At 46.5% G+C, this 14,844-nt stretch overlaps 1 protein-coding gene across 1 annotated transcript in view; it reads right to left on the bottom strand.

The window, feature by feature from the left end:
* Nucleotides 1–14,844, bottom strand: part of SLC9A9 (solute carrier family 9 member A9) — a 413,235-nt gene that overhangs the window by 235,332 nt on the left and 163,059 nt on the right. The window contains exon 9 of the mRNA XM_025208443.1: nucleotides 2,563–2,651. Within this exon, the coding sequence (XP_025064228.1) occupies nucleotides 2,563–2,651 (89 nt within the window). The remainder of the gene's footprint in view (nucleotides 1–2,562; nucleotides 2,652–14,844) is intronic.

The raw sequence follows: 14,844 nt of genomic DNA, 5'->3' as shown, positions 1-14,844 counted from the left end.
AAAAAAAAAGCAGTGCACCCAAAAAGAGGAGCCAGGCCACTTGGAGCTCTGTTGCAGCTGCTGGCCAGGCTCTGCCTGCCAGGATCACCACAGCTGCAGCTCTGGGAGGCCCCCAGGACCCCAGGTAAGGTTGCTGGGGCCAGCACAGTGCTGGCCTCAGTCTCCCCTATGCCACCTGGGGCAACTTGCCACATGGCAAAGCGCATGTGGCATGGGCATTCCCTGGGGACAAGAAGTGGCGGCACAAGGTGAACTGTCCATGCCCATCTGGACGCATCCTGAGTGTCTCAAAGTGCCACTTCAGGCAAGGGTTAACTCTTGGTAATGCTATCTAGCTTGTGTTAGGGTAACTTCAGCCTGCTCCACAGAGATAAAACAAGCAATTTGAAGTCCTCCAGCATCCCAGGAACCACAACTCCCAGCTGTCCCCCCAGGTTTCCTCGCTTCTAACCACATCCTTACTCACCAGCTCTTTAATGGCAAGTCAGAGCTGTAAAGGCAAGGAATGATATGAACTCTTAAAGTGTGGCTGCTCACAGCACATCCTAACTTTGACACCGTTTAACATTTCACAGTTAGTATGGTCTAAATGAATAGTCAACTTCACCCCTATAGTTTCCAAACTTAGATATACCCCTGAAAACACCCAGCTGCCAAGGAAAGATGTTGGGGATGTAATATTGCCCAGCAGAGCAGGCCCAGCAGCTAGGGCACTGCTTCTAGTAGTCTGTAGTGCAGATGCTAACCCAGAGAGAGATAGGAAGATAGAAAAGAAGCATGGAGGAGGTGTGCTGTCAGTGCGCTGACAGAATGAGTAATTTTTGATACATCTGTTGTTAGAACTGTGAACTTCTGGGCAGGTTGGGTATGTGAGCCCTATCCAGTTGCATAGGCTGAATACCACCACCACTTTGAAGAATTCTTGAGGGCCTTGACGTGTCCCTTTGGCTTTAATTAATTGATGCAACAATTCACATTGTCTTTGGGAGAGATTCCCTTCAAAGGCAAAGGATTTTGAAGAGTGATCCTGATTCCCAGGGGGCCAATTACTTCATTTTCCTCTGAAGCTTTTTAAAAAAGTATTTTCTATGGATGTAAATTGCATTTAGAAGTAGTTTCAGAGATGGTTAGGAAGCAGCTAAGCTTATACATGTAAGCTGACAAGTTAAGGTAAGACTTTTGGTTGGAATTTACAATTGGAGCTCTTGCATCTTAAGTGTTAAACCAAGTTAAACCCAATGATGTTTGCAGTTATTCATAATAATCTTCTAATCATACCCAGTACAGCACTTGGAAGTAATTGGGAACAACAGACATGATTACAAGTTAAAATGCCTTACAAGTTAAAAAAAAAAGAAAAAAAAAAGAACCTGCCTTGCCCCAATTAATTAACGAACTACTTCAGTCACAACTAAAATAGAATATACACAAAAATAGAAATTTAGAAACCTAGTCTGCCACTCTACAGTGAAGATGGTGGAAAAATCTAGAACTTTTAATCTTTTAAAGTCTTTACAGGAGGAAGGCACTTTGAGAAGGGTTTTGAAAGAAGAGGGAAGCTGTCTGGCAAGTTCTCTGAAAACTGGTATGAAGGAGACCATTCTAGATGTAAAGAAACAGGAAAAAAATGCAGCAAGGGGGAAATGAGCTTATGACAAAGACATTTCTTTTTTTTAAACAATGTTTTTGTAGGTATAAATTTATGCAGAAGAACCAAATTATAAAATAATATCCCTTCTCTGAAAGAAAATGCCGCAAAATTAAAACTAGCAGATGTGGAAGATCTTCACAGTCAAATTGTCAGGGTGAGGAAACTCTAGGTTGAAGGGCACTAGTATTTGCTATGCCTCCCTGGTGTGTGGCTGCCACTAGGCAGTTTAACATAAGTCTTTTGATGTGCTGCAGAGCATTCTTGGCACAAAAGTTCAATCCTGAAAATGGCTCCAGGTTATCCAAACTACTTATGTTTGGAAGGACTCATATATTTTATTATGGAGGGTAACTATTTTAAATGCTAAGAACAGCCCCCCCAGTGTTTTTTGTTTTGCTGCAGATGTATCAAAGAAAGAAACATCTGTCAACTCTGAAAACTATAGGCTGGACCACATAGTTCCCAGATCACATTTGCAAAAAGATACAGATGGATCTTGAACAGCTCCCTCCTTACTCACCACAGCTTTTAGATTTCCTAAGGCTTGCAGCATTTTCCGAAGGAAGACAGCATAACTCATTATCTGTTCTGTACTTGATGTAGATTGACATTTAGTTTTTTTGTTTTCTTAGTAATAATAGATTTTTTAAATTATTATTTTCTGTTTCTGTTCTGTTAATGTGTTTCCTGGCACAATCTCTACTCTTCTTCTTAATGAAGGTATAAGCTATTTTCCTTGCATTAATGAAGGCCCTTTAAGCTATATTGGCAGTGTGTGTGCGCGCGCACGTGTGTGTGTGTGCATGTGTGCACATATGCATGCATGTGTATGCGTGCATGTGTGTATGTGTGCGTGTGTGTGTATTCATTATACCAGCAGAACAGATAAAATCAGTTATTTTTTACTTTACCTGTTTAGTTCTCATTTTGGAATCTGGTGACAAATTGTTGTAAGTATAATGAGCCTGCGTGACTCCACAAAAAAGGACTGCAACAATTCCTGAAATTCAAAGAAAGGCCAGTGTTAGCTGCTTCTATATTTTTTCTTACAGTAATCAGGGGGTAGGATCAGTGTACACAAAAAAACTAATTTGACTGTATTAAAAGCTTTTTGTAATAGGGAAATGGTACAGTATATTTTATAATAACATTTTTCAAGTCAGTTAGAATTTGCTTTAATAAAAATCATAGCTGGTCTTTAATTCTCCACTCTCCCCCCACAAAATGAAATCCAGGTATTTTATTTGCCATCTATGGAAAATATAGAATAATAAAACACGATAATCTTATATAAAATCCCTGATCACAATATGACTGACACTTATCCAATACTATAAAACAATTTTAAAATAAAAACAGAAAGTAATAAAATCATGGCATTGGACACAAAGCAAGGAGAAAAAAAATCTTAATTTTACTTCTTCTGAATGCAGTTTTAAACAGTGGGTATGAATGAGTGCACCATGTGAAGGTGATTTGGCTTCTGCATGACTGTTTGTTTTATTATAAGCAGCATGTAACCTGCAAGGCAAACAAATAGTGCTTAAGAAACCATTCCAGTGGGGACAAGTTGTGTCTCCCAGAATGACTGGGTCAGTGACTGTAACCAAGTGGCAGTAATTATCTTTCCCCAGCCTGTGGAAGGTCAGGAGGAGAGAGCAGGAGGAGTAGCTTTGACAGGAATATAATCATATCACCTTATATTATTTTATTTTCAAAGTATCTCTTCCTCTCCTCTCTCCCTGCCTCTAGAATGCTCACAGCCATTGAACAACATATAGTAAATGCAGTATTATGATTAAAATAATCAAACTCATTAAATATCCTATTAACATTGGATATAGATAAACCAAGGGGATCATACTCAGGGGAAGAAAGGAAAAAAAATGAGAAGAGGTCAGTAGTGACTATAAAAAATCTCAGGAAAATTAAGCTTTGCGTTGTTTTATCTTAGATCCTGCTTTGATAGGCAAGAGTTCAGGCTCATGCTCATTGAAAGCCCCTGTCTTCATATCCTGGGGACAATAAAGCCCAAGCCTGAAAGTTTTACTCAGGGTTCAGGTATGAACCAATTTGCAGTGCAGACATAAACTAAGGCCTTTAGACAGGCTGTTTTCTACCCTTTCTGCACACCACCTACACTCTCTTCTACCTGGAAGCAGGGTGGCACTTTCCTAACTCCATCTGATGTTTAACCCCTCACTTTCCTCACAGACTTCTCCAGACCAACAGATAACTGGCAGTTATTTGGGGCAGAGGGCCACTCAGGGAGTTTTGATGAGCTGTTGCAAGCTGGGTCATCACCTCCCCACAACAGCTCACTTTGGGGGCCCTTGCTGGAAGAGCCTAAGTGATTCTGCTCCATGCTGGACCAGGCAGCTGGGATGGGGCTACAGGTGGGTGGGGAGCGGCATCTGGGAATGGGATGGTCGGGTGGGGCCAGGGCTAGGATCACGGGGTCAGGGCTGAAGCCTAGGGCAGAGCCGTGATCTGCTCCCTGCATGGCCCTGTGATGGGCACTGGTTCCGCAGGCAGTGGCATATGGGGAGCTGATTGCGGCTGTGTTCTGGACCCTGGCTCCTCGCTGTCACAGCCTTGCAACTCTGGGGTCTCCATGGAGGCAAGCCAGGACCTGTGCAGATCCGGTCTGCAGCTGGGCAGATGGGATGGGACTGCGAGGGTGTGGGGAGCTGCATCTGGGAGCAGGACAGGCAGGCAGAGGTCAGGGCTGGGATCTTGGAGCAGTAACAGCACAAGGCTGGGACTTGGGGCAGAGCTGCAATCCACTCCCAGCATGCCCCTGCCTGCAGAATGAGCACCTGTCGCAGGGACATGTGGACAGTGGATCACAGCTCTGCCTCGGGCCCTGGCCTTGTGCTGTCACCGTCCCATGATTCTGCCATGTGATCCTGGCACCGCCAACCCATCCCAGGTAGCACTCTCTGCCCACCAGTGCCCCCAACCCATCTGGCATGGGTCTCACCCCCAGCAGTGGGTGCAGGGCAGATGGGCTGGAGTGCCTGTGCAGCTGGGCCCAGTCTGGTGGTGGCAGTGGCAGCTAGAAGGAGCTGCTGCTGCTGGAGCTGCTAGAAAGTGAGTCTGGATGCCACACTGCCCCAATCCCGCTGCATGCCTGAGACAGAGAGACCTGCTGTGAGCTGGACAAAATCCCATAGCAGGCTACATCTGGCCCATGGGCCGTATTTTGCCCACCCTGAGATAGAATCATAGAAAATAAGGTTTGCAAGGGGCCTCAGGAAATCATCTAAGCCAACTCCCTGCTCAAAGCAGGACTGTCCACAACTAGATCATCCCCGCCAAGGCTTTGTCTAGCCAGGTCTTAAAAAACTCCAAGGATGAAGATTCCACAACCTCTATGAGTAACCAGTTGCAGTGCTTTGCAACCCTCCTAGTGAGAGAGTTTTTCCTAACATCTAACCTAAACTTCCCCTACTGTTACTTGGTCTGTCATCTGCCACCACTGAGAACAATTTAGCTCCATCCTCTTTGTAATCCCGCTTCAGGTAGTTGAAAGCTGCTATTACATCCCCTATCTTCAGACTAAATAATCCAAGTTCCCTCAGCCTCTTCTCATAAATTTTGTGTAGGACCTGGCTTAAAGCATGGGCCCAGCTCACTAATATTGTGACCTGATTATAGCAGGGGCTGCCTTTTCTGTACCCAGATCATGGTGCCCCCTCCATACTAGAAGTGAAAGTATTATCTAACAAAAATGATTTTCAATACTTGCAAGTCTCTCCCTTTTGTTTCTGGAAATAACTCAAGGAACAGCACCAGAGCCAATGCAATAAAAAGGTATTTTAGGAGAAAAGACTGTAGGTGAACTATGGCACAAAGAATAACTGCCACCAAAGAGAAAATGAAAAAGCAAATCTATTTTCCCACACAGCAATGCAGACATTCTTTTTGCTTCTAGGTTCTCTTTATATTGTAAATTCACTTGACAGTATTTCTACTACAGTATATAGAATCTCTGGAACCACAGGAAATTTTACTGAGCTTTAACTGCTCTTTTTTATTATTTTCTTTCTACACATCACAATGGCTCATCCCCTCAGTAAATAATAGCTGGTCCAAAGCACAAGTGTCATTAGAGAGCAGTGCCTAAGCAAGCACTGGGCATTTACTCTTTATGTTGAACCAAATGGATCTCTGTTCTCTTTTAGCTCTAGGGATCTGTTCTGCATTTCCTCATACAAACTTGGTATAGGAATGTATAAATTCTTAAGGTTAATTATCATTATTAAAGTGTTCTTCTGTACTTTATTTGGTATAAATACATGCTCAGAGAAGAAAATACAGTTTAAAAATTATGGCTAAGTACAATTGTTTCTAAATATTGTTAACTCAGTGTCAGCAATAAAATGGAAATATAAATGTCTTGTTTTTAAATTTATTTTTATTGCATTTTTAATTACTTTTATTTCTTGACAGCGATTATTCAAATTGATTTATAACTACCAAATAAAAGTTACTTATGGGTGGGTTAAGTATCTCTTTGCAAGTTCCTGTGGTAATGTGAGAACTGAGTTGGTGTCATGCATAATAAGGAGCCTGATTCCAGTCTCACACCAAGTGTAAATTGAACCAGTGCAGTTATGTCTGTGTGATACTGGGATAAGTGAGATCAGTATCAACCATATCAACACCGAAAGCTTCTGGTCTGAGCTCCAAAATACTATTCTGCCAAATGGAATTACATAAACTATAGAAAGCTTTATTTCCAAGGGAGATGAGATAAATGTAGCAGGAAATTTATGTTGCTAAAACAAGTCTTGGTGTGTATGACCATAGCTCTTACAATGTAAGATTCATTATAAAGGCTGATAAAAATTATTGTAATATGTCTCTTAAAGAGAGTTGGTGCCCAGTGATATGTTAATACTGCTACAAAGGAAAGAGATGAAAGAAACAGCATAAAAGACAAACGTGGAACTTTACAGTTGGAGGGATAAATTAAATGAGGCCTAGAATTCTTTGGAGAAAGCATTAGAATTGGATTTTAAAGACTGGAAACAGGCTGTCAGAAAAATGCTTTCTTCATTATGCATGGGATGTAAAGTAGGCTATTATAATTTTTTTTACCAAAGACTTATTAGTAGAATTGCCTAATTTTCCATCATGCAGTTTGATGCCAGACTGCTACCACCTTTATAACATGTGTCAAAGATAAAATTATTGCTAATTCTTTCTTCATTAAAAGTTGATGAAACCTTCAGATACTGGAGCCAAAAATGTAAATGCCTGTTTCAGTGAGAATGATTTCCTACCAAATTAAGGGCATACTTCCTGGTTTGTCTACAAATAAAAGTTGTTGGAATTCACTCTGGTAAATAGTCATTAGTGTAATGGAACAGAAACTGTCTTCCTGAAGATATTTTACTGGAAAAGTTAAGTGTAAAGCAAAAAAACCTCAGAACAAAACAAGACCCCCCCCCCCCAAACCTGATAATCAAATAGTGATAGCTATGTGAACCATATCTGTTAGCAGGTAGCTAAACTCCAGCTTTACCACCTTTTTGATAATAGATAAAAAAGAAATTGAGGTCTAGGAGTATGGCTACATTTCTTCTCTTCTCCTCTAGGCTAGGGACAGAAGTTACACATAAGCTGGTTTAAGTGATCAGAAACTGGTTTATACCTGTAACAGAATAGAAGTTCAGTGCACATTAACCAGTTTCAAAGTGGCTGAAACTAGTTTAAAAACAAAGCTGGTTGAGTGTAGTATCAGACTTAACTGATTTAGGTTAAACCAGTTTATGAAACTTCTGTCCCAGACCCCTTCTTGGTTCAAGTTAAATCAGTCCTCCAGCATCCCATCATTTTGCAGCTCTGCGCTGGTCTGGGCTGTGTGTTCCAGAGAGCAGGACTGGCCTTGCTTCTCTGCTCCCTAGCTGGAACAGTGAGGGCTGGCTCACTGGCCTCCCCCTCACTCCCCCAAGCAAACCCCTACTGGGGCCTGGGGCCAGGGAGGGGGGTTACACTTTCCTTCCCCTGAGGATGGAGCTGCCCTGCCCTGCCCTGCCCTGCTTACTTACTGCTGGCTGCAACTCTGGACTACAAATCCCACAGGCACCTGGAAGCAGGAAGAGGAAGTGATGAGCAACTCTGCAGAGTCCTGCTACTGCAGGATCCCAGAGACCTCAGGGGCAGCAGGAAGAGGAAGCAAGCATACAACCCATGCTATCTAGGTGCTCATGCTTTAGCACCCCCAGCTCCTGGCTTGAGCCACTGCAGGCATGTGGCTGCATTTCCTAAATCAAAAGTGAATTTAGACTAACCTGCAAAGACTGAATCAATTCAGCCTTTGGCTTTTTGACTATCTGTGTTTAGCCCTAGAGACAATGCTCTTACGTATGAAAACCTAAAGCAGAGGTGAAGCTATCCTGAGGTACCTTCCTGCTGCCACTCTAGGAATTTCCATCTCTGGCATTCTCAAGAACAGCAGTGTAGACAGTGCACCCTCATTGTGGTTTTACTGCCTCATTTCCAGATTTGGCCCATGCTGAAAGGGAGGAAGGAGGATCATGGTGCCTCCTCCATACTAGAAGTGAAAGTATTATCTAACAAAAATGATCTGCAGTACTTGCAAGTCTCTCCCTTTTGTTTCTGGAAATAACTCGGTGAGTCTTACCTTGGTCCTGGGGAAGCTTTTTGAGAGAATTATCCTGGCACATGTCCACGAGGGGCCAGCAGGGGAGGTTATGCTCAGGGGCAATCATCATGGGTTCATTAGGGGCAGGTCTTGTCAAACCAACGTGGTGACCTTCTGTGACCAGGTCACCAAGTCCTTGGATGCTGGTGTCGCAGTGGATATAGTCTTTCTGGACTTCAGGAAGGCCTTCGACACGGTCTCTCACCCCATTCTCAGTAAGAAACTAGGAGACTGCGGTGTTGATGCCTACATGGTCAGATGGGTCACTAACTGGCTGGTGGGCCACACCCAGAGAGTGGTGGTGGACGGGTCTTATTCAACCTGGAGGGATGTAGGCAGCAGGGTTCCCCAGGGCTCGGTCCTTGGGCCCATACTGTTCAACATCTTCATCAGTGACTTGGACGAGGGGGTAAAAAGCGCCCTGTTCAAATTCGCAGATGACACTAAGATGTGGGGTGAAGTGGGTATACTAGAAGGAAGGAACAGTCTGCAATCGGATCTAGACAGGTGACAGGGGTGGGCTGATGAGAAAAGCATGGGGTTCAACACTGACAAGTGCAGGGTAATGCACCTGGGGAGGAAGAACCAGCGGCACACCTACAGGCTGGGGAACTCCCTTCTTGTCAGTGTTGAGGCAGAAAAGGATCTTGGAGTCATCACTGATGCCACAACGAACATGGGCTGACAGTGTGGGGATGTGGTCAGGAAGGCCAACCATATCTTGTCGTGCATCCACAGATGCATCTCAAGCAGGTCCAAGGAGGTGATCCTCCCCCTCTATGTGACACTAGTCAGGCCGCAGCTGGAGTACTGTGTCCAGTTTTGGGCACCGCACTTCAGGAGGGATGTGATCAATATGGAGAGGGTCCAAAAGAGGGCCACCTGCATGATCGGGGGTCAGCAGGGCAGGTCTTACGAGGAGAGGCTGAGGGACCTGAACCTGTTCAGCCTCCATAAGAGAAGGCTGAGAGGGGATCTAGTGGCAGTTTACAAACTAGTCAAGGGAGACCAGCAGGCATTGGGAGAGTCCCTGTTCCCCTGAGCACTCCCAGGAGTTACAAGAAACAACGGACACAAGCTGGCAGAGGGTAGATTCAGGCTAGATATTAAGAGGTGCTACTTCACTGTCAGGGCGGCTAGGATCTGGAAGCAACTTCCAAGAGAAGTGGTGCTGGCTCCTATGTTGGGGGTCTTTAAAAGAAGGCTGAACGAACATCTGGCCGGGGTCATTTGACCCCAGTACTCTTTCCTGCCATGGCAGGGGGTCGGACTTGATGATCTGCTCAGATCCCTTCTGACCCTACCAACTATGAAACTATGAAAGGGAACAGCTGGGTAGGGTGTGGTCAAGAGCAGCATGCCCAAGGGTACATGCTTTTTGCTTCATATGTGAAACATACAGAAACAACGATGCTTGTTAACTGCTTGGTGTAATGAAAGCAGTTTTGTATGACTTTCATACAATAGGTTAATATTAATAACTGCAACTGTTGTTAGGGCAAAAGTTATGTGAAGCTAATATGAAGCATGTGCTTCAAAAGAGGCAACTCCTAGTTTAAGCTACTTCACTTATCATTAGTAGGAGAGAATAACTATCCCTGATGGGCAAATGTGCAAAAGAAAATGACTTCCCTGTCTTTCTTGTTCAATAACAGCCTGATCTTGGAAAGTGCTGGACAAATTCAATTGCCATGTACCTGTGCCTTTAGGCTAAGCACAGGCAATCAACAAGCCAGAGGCTGAATTGATTCAATCTTTGCAGGTTAGTCTAAGCTGTGTAGATTGAACCGAGAAGCAAGTGACCACACATTCACTTCTGATCCTGGAAATGCAGACACATGCCTGCAGTGGCTCAGACCAGAAGCTGAGGGGTGCTAGAGAACATCTCTCTGCCACTGCTAAAGGGAAGGGAGGAGAGAGACCCTCCAAGGCTTTCCTCCCCTCCTTGCTTAAATGGAGGGGATGTGGCCAAGCCCCAGCCTGGGGCTAGCATGCTGAAGCCAGGGGAAGCAGGGCTTTAAGTCCCACTCCCTGGCCTCCATGGGACCCCAGCCCCCATTTGCCTGGGGTGGGGGGGGAAACCCCTGTCAGACTTCTATCCCCCACTTCCCTTGGGGGGGGGGCAGTCCCTGCCAGGGTTTTGCCCCCTACTCAAGCAAAGAGTGGGGGAGAAGCATGTGGCCATGCCCCAGCCAGGGGCTTGTAGCCTGAGGTGGGGAGCAGTGGCAATGAGTATGGGGTGCATGGACCTGAGAGCACTGGTGCAACCCCTGACTGGCCACGCTCACCGCTTAGGTGATGGGCAAGGAGAGGCAGGTGGGTATGCCTGTGCCTACCCTGCAAGCACCAGCTGGGGAGTGGCTGCAGTGATTGGCCATCTCACGATCAGGTGTAGGGGGACCCCACCCCCCGGTTGCTGACTGGTTGCTGGGAGGGTATGTGCCCCCCCTGATTAAGGCGGCACTAGTCACCCATGGTGGGGAGGCCCTTCCTGGCTGCACGGGATCACAACTCAGGTCTGCCTTTGGGGGGAGGGGGGCAGCCCCTGCCAGGTTTCCACCCCCTGCTCGAGTGGAGAGCTGGGGGCATGGCCACACCCAAGCCAGGGGTTTGCAGTCTGAGGGAGGGGGTTTAAAACCCCTCCCTGGCCCTAGACCCTAGGTAGGGTTTGGCTGGGGGAATCAGCCCCTGCTGGGCTTTTGTCCCCCCCCTCCCCCTTGCTACTGGTTCTAGTGGAGAGATGTGTGGCTACACTCCAGGTCTGGGCTCACATGCTCAGGTGGGGGGCGATTTAAATCCCCTGCCTCTCTGCCTCAGTGTGGCCATGCCCCCTGCTCTCTGCTTGACTGAGGGAGAAAACCCCAGACAGGGCTGCCCTCTCCCCACCTTGAATAGGTGGGGGGCAGAAGTGTGGCAGGGGCTGCCCCCCCACTCCAGGGCAAACCTCAGCTGGGGTCTGGAACTCGGGAGCGGGGTTTAAACCCCTAGCCCATACCGGACCCCAGCTGGGGTCTGCCTGGCAGGGTCGAAGCAGCTCCTGCTTGGCTTTTCCCCTTCTCCCTGCTTGAGCAGAGGGTGGGAGAGGTAGGGGGGCTGGGGTCCCTTGCATTTTGGAAGGGGGGATTAAATCCCCTCTCTCCCCTACCTCAGCTTGCTGGCCTGGCCGGCATCTGGCCATGCCCCCCACACCTCTGGTTGAGTGGGGAGCAAGAGAAAAGCCAAGCAGGGGCTGCTTCACTTCTACCAAGCAGTCCCCAGTGGCGGTCCCTTGCAGCAGGGGAAGGGGGGTTTAAACCCCCTCTCCCACCCCACCTCAGTCTGTTGGCCTGGCTGGTATCTAGCCACACTCCCCACAGCTCTGCTTGAGTGGGGAGCAGGGGAAAAGCCAGGCAGAGGCTGCTTCACCCCTGCCAGGCAGTCACCAGCCGGGGTCCCTTGCAGGGGGAAGGGGAAGTTTAAACCCCCTCCACCTACCTCAGGCTGCTGGCTTGGCTGGCATCTGGCCACATCCCTGCCCCTCCATTTAAGCAGGAATCAGGGAAAAGCCTGGCTCGGGCTGCTGCACCCCTACCAGACAGACTCTGGCTGGAGATGTGGGCTGGAGGAGGTGGCTTAAAGTGCCCTCTCCCCCTCTTCCTGCCTGCCTGGTCCCAGGATCTTGCCACCCCCCTTCCTCTGCTCCAGAGGCAAGTGGGGGAAAAGCCTGGCAGGGGCTGGTCTAGCCCTGGCAGGCAGACCTGCCTGCAGTTGGGAGCCGGATTTCTCACCCCCGCCCCCTTCTCAGCCAGCAAGAGCAGTGATAGTGCTCCGGCTAGGGACCAGAGGCATGGGGCCAACTGTGTTCTCTGGAGCAGACAACCCAGCCCAGCCTAGGACTGCAAAGCATCCTGGGATGCTGGGGGACTGTGAGTTAACTTGAACTGGGAAGGGGTCAGGGACAGAAGTTCCATAAACCGGTCTGACCTAAATCAGTTAAATCTGATACTACATCCAACCAGGTTTATTTTAAACCAGTTTTGGCCATTTTGTAAGTGGTTTAAGTGACTGAACTTCTGTTCTGTTACAGGCTTAAACCAGTTTCTGATCACTTAAACCAACTTATGTGTAACTTCTGTCCCTAGCCTTAAGGATCAGTTTTTAAAGGGATAACTTGTAACAAACAAAAGCTTTCTTGTTGGGGAGGGAAGGTGAGAAGGGAGCTCTTAGTGTAAGCCTAACTTCACAAGCTCCTAACTAGCAGGTCCTTTTGCAGCAATCCCAAAAAAGAATCTGGAAAAAATACTCTCAATTCTGAAAAGAAACAAGTAAGTGAAGGATTGAATACAGAGTATAACTCCATGTGACAAGCTTTACACTTACATGGGCTTCTTTTCTATAGTAGTTTTATTTATCCCTCCTCCTGGACACTCCAGAACTCCAGGGAGGCCTCTGTAATGATCTGCAGCAGACTACAAACTGTCATGTTAAACCAAGAAAAGAAGGAAAATACCTTGAATCAAAGGCACCAAAAGGGGGAAAACACCATTGTTTTATAGGTGGATAATATTTAAAAGCTCAGTATATGTGGATCAATTGTAAAATCCTTTAAATCAAGGAAAATTTTCTTCAGGAATCAAGATAAACTTCTTGGGAATCAACAGAGTTTGACTTCTGGGGAATCAAAGTGAGGCTTTTCCTGCTGTGTCAATGCTAAGCCTTACTGCAGTGATGAGGTGCATCCTTCGGCACAAAGTGATAAGCCTTACTGTAAACATCAATAATGAAAATATCCTCATGCAGTTTGTCTTTGCTGGAGATGAAATATAGCTAGCACTTTAAGGATACTGAAGGCAATATTCAGTGCTACTTTCAGTAGACCTCACCACTGCAGAGTGGAAAGCATGAACATGTTTGTGAGATTTTCAGTTCAGGGGTCTCTTGGGTCAATTTTATATCAAACTGATAGGAACCAGGGCAGGCTGAGGAAACATTTAGGCTAGTGATTTTCAACCAGGGTGCCACAGCACCTTGGGGTGCCTTGAGAGCCTTTCAAGGGTTCGGTGGGTGCCACACAATAGTAGCTGTTTAGGTGTGAAAACAAGATGCACAATATAAACCCCAAGATTTCAACTAGGAATTCATAGTGTTAAAAACATTCTGACCTGTTGTGGTCTTTTTGAGTTCTTTACAACAGAAGACTTGCTCTGTTATATTTCTGTAGTAAAAAATGTGTGAAAGCTAAGAACTGGTATTTTTTGCAGGGTGCCTTGAGTCTAAAAAGCTTGAAAACCACTGATTAAGGACCTTATCCAGGGGACAGAGTTTGTGATGACATTTGAACTCAACACTGAAGCCGAGATGCATTCAGTGCCTGCAGTGCAGTCATCTGTACCAAATGAGAATGTACTTGTCTGTTGTGGTGAAGCAGCCCCAGTAGAAATGCTGGGATTCATTTGACTTTGGAGGGAGGATGCTGAGGTATGTCAATGTTTTAGGGAAGCTAACTTACACCTTTTTCTCATTGCGGATAGTGGGCTACTAGGGCATCATGGGACAGTGCTTGTAATTTCACTACACTGCTTACCCTGCTTGTAATTACACTATGCTACTTCTGAAACACAGAAGAAAGAAAATGGTAATAAAAAAAGCAAAATTTTAGCAGAGATTTCCTTTACAAAATAAGTTCAATGAACTCAGGCCTCTGAGGCTCTAAGTCCCAAACTGCTCACAGTGCTCAAAAATACAGGAGGAGACAATGCAATATATCATTTTTTGAGATGGCAATAAGGAGGAAAACTGGTGGGGATCTTTCAAAGGTTGTCTGGTAGATGATGGATTAAAGGTGGATTGCAGCAAACAGGTAAGGGCAGTGAAGTGACCCCCCCAGGAAGCTTCCCCCCTGTCAGTGGATAAGAAAGGAAGTTATAGTTGGAATCGTTAGGGGTCACTTTGTTATAATATAAATTTGTCAAGAAACTCCCCTTGCAGGAGACTTCAGAACATTAGAGCTTCATGCCACCAGGAGTATGGATTTATGACATTTTTCACCTTTCAGAGAAAACAGCTTCCTCACCAGCTAGACTCTATTACTCAGCAGGAGGACACAGGAAAACATGTTGGGAATATGGACTCCATTTCTAGGCAGACCAGGTGGTGGCAGCTCCTTCAGGCTGCTGCTGCCACCAGCCCTGGTCCCATGGAGACTGGCAGGGACCCATGTGCACAGCCCTGTTCAGCCCTGGCCCAGGCTGTGCCTGTTCTGGACCCACCCTGGCCAGAGTGGACCAGCTCCAGACCAGCCTGGACCCGTGTGCTCAGCCCCAGCCCTGGCCTGCCCCATGCCCACACTGGACCCACCTGCCCACACTGAGCAGTGGCAGCGGCTGGGCAGAAGCTGCTGCTGGGTGTAGGGGAAAAGTAGCCACCTTCCCCTCACCACTGTTGGGCCCTTTTTTGGTGTGGCTTCCCAGAGCCCATGCCTCGGCTGCCCTGTGACTCCTCTATGCTGCTGTCACCACCGCTACCAGTTTCACCTCTG

Source organism: Alligator sinensis, unplaced genomic scaffold, assembly GCF_000455745.1.
Source record: "Alligator sinensis unplaced genomic scaffold, ASM45574v1 scaffold846_1, whole genome shotgun sequence".
Lineage (NCBI taxonomy): Eukaryota > Metazoa > Chordata > Crocodylia > Alligatoridae > Alligator > Alligator sinensis.
Note: the sequence above shows the minus strand (reverse complement) of the source record. Positions and strands in the feature narration are given on the sequence as shown.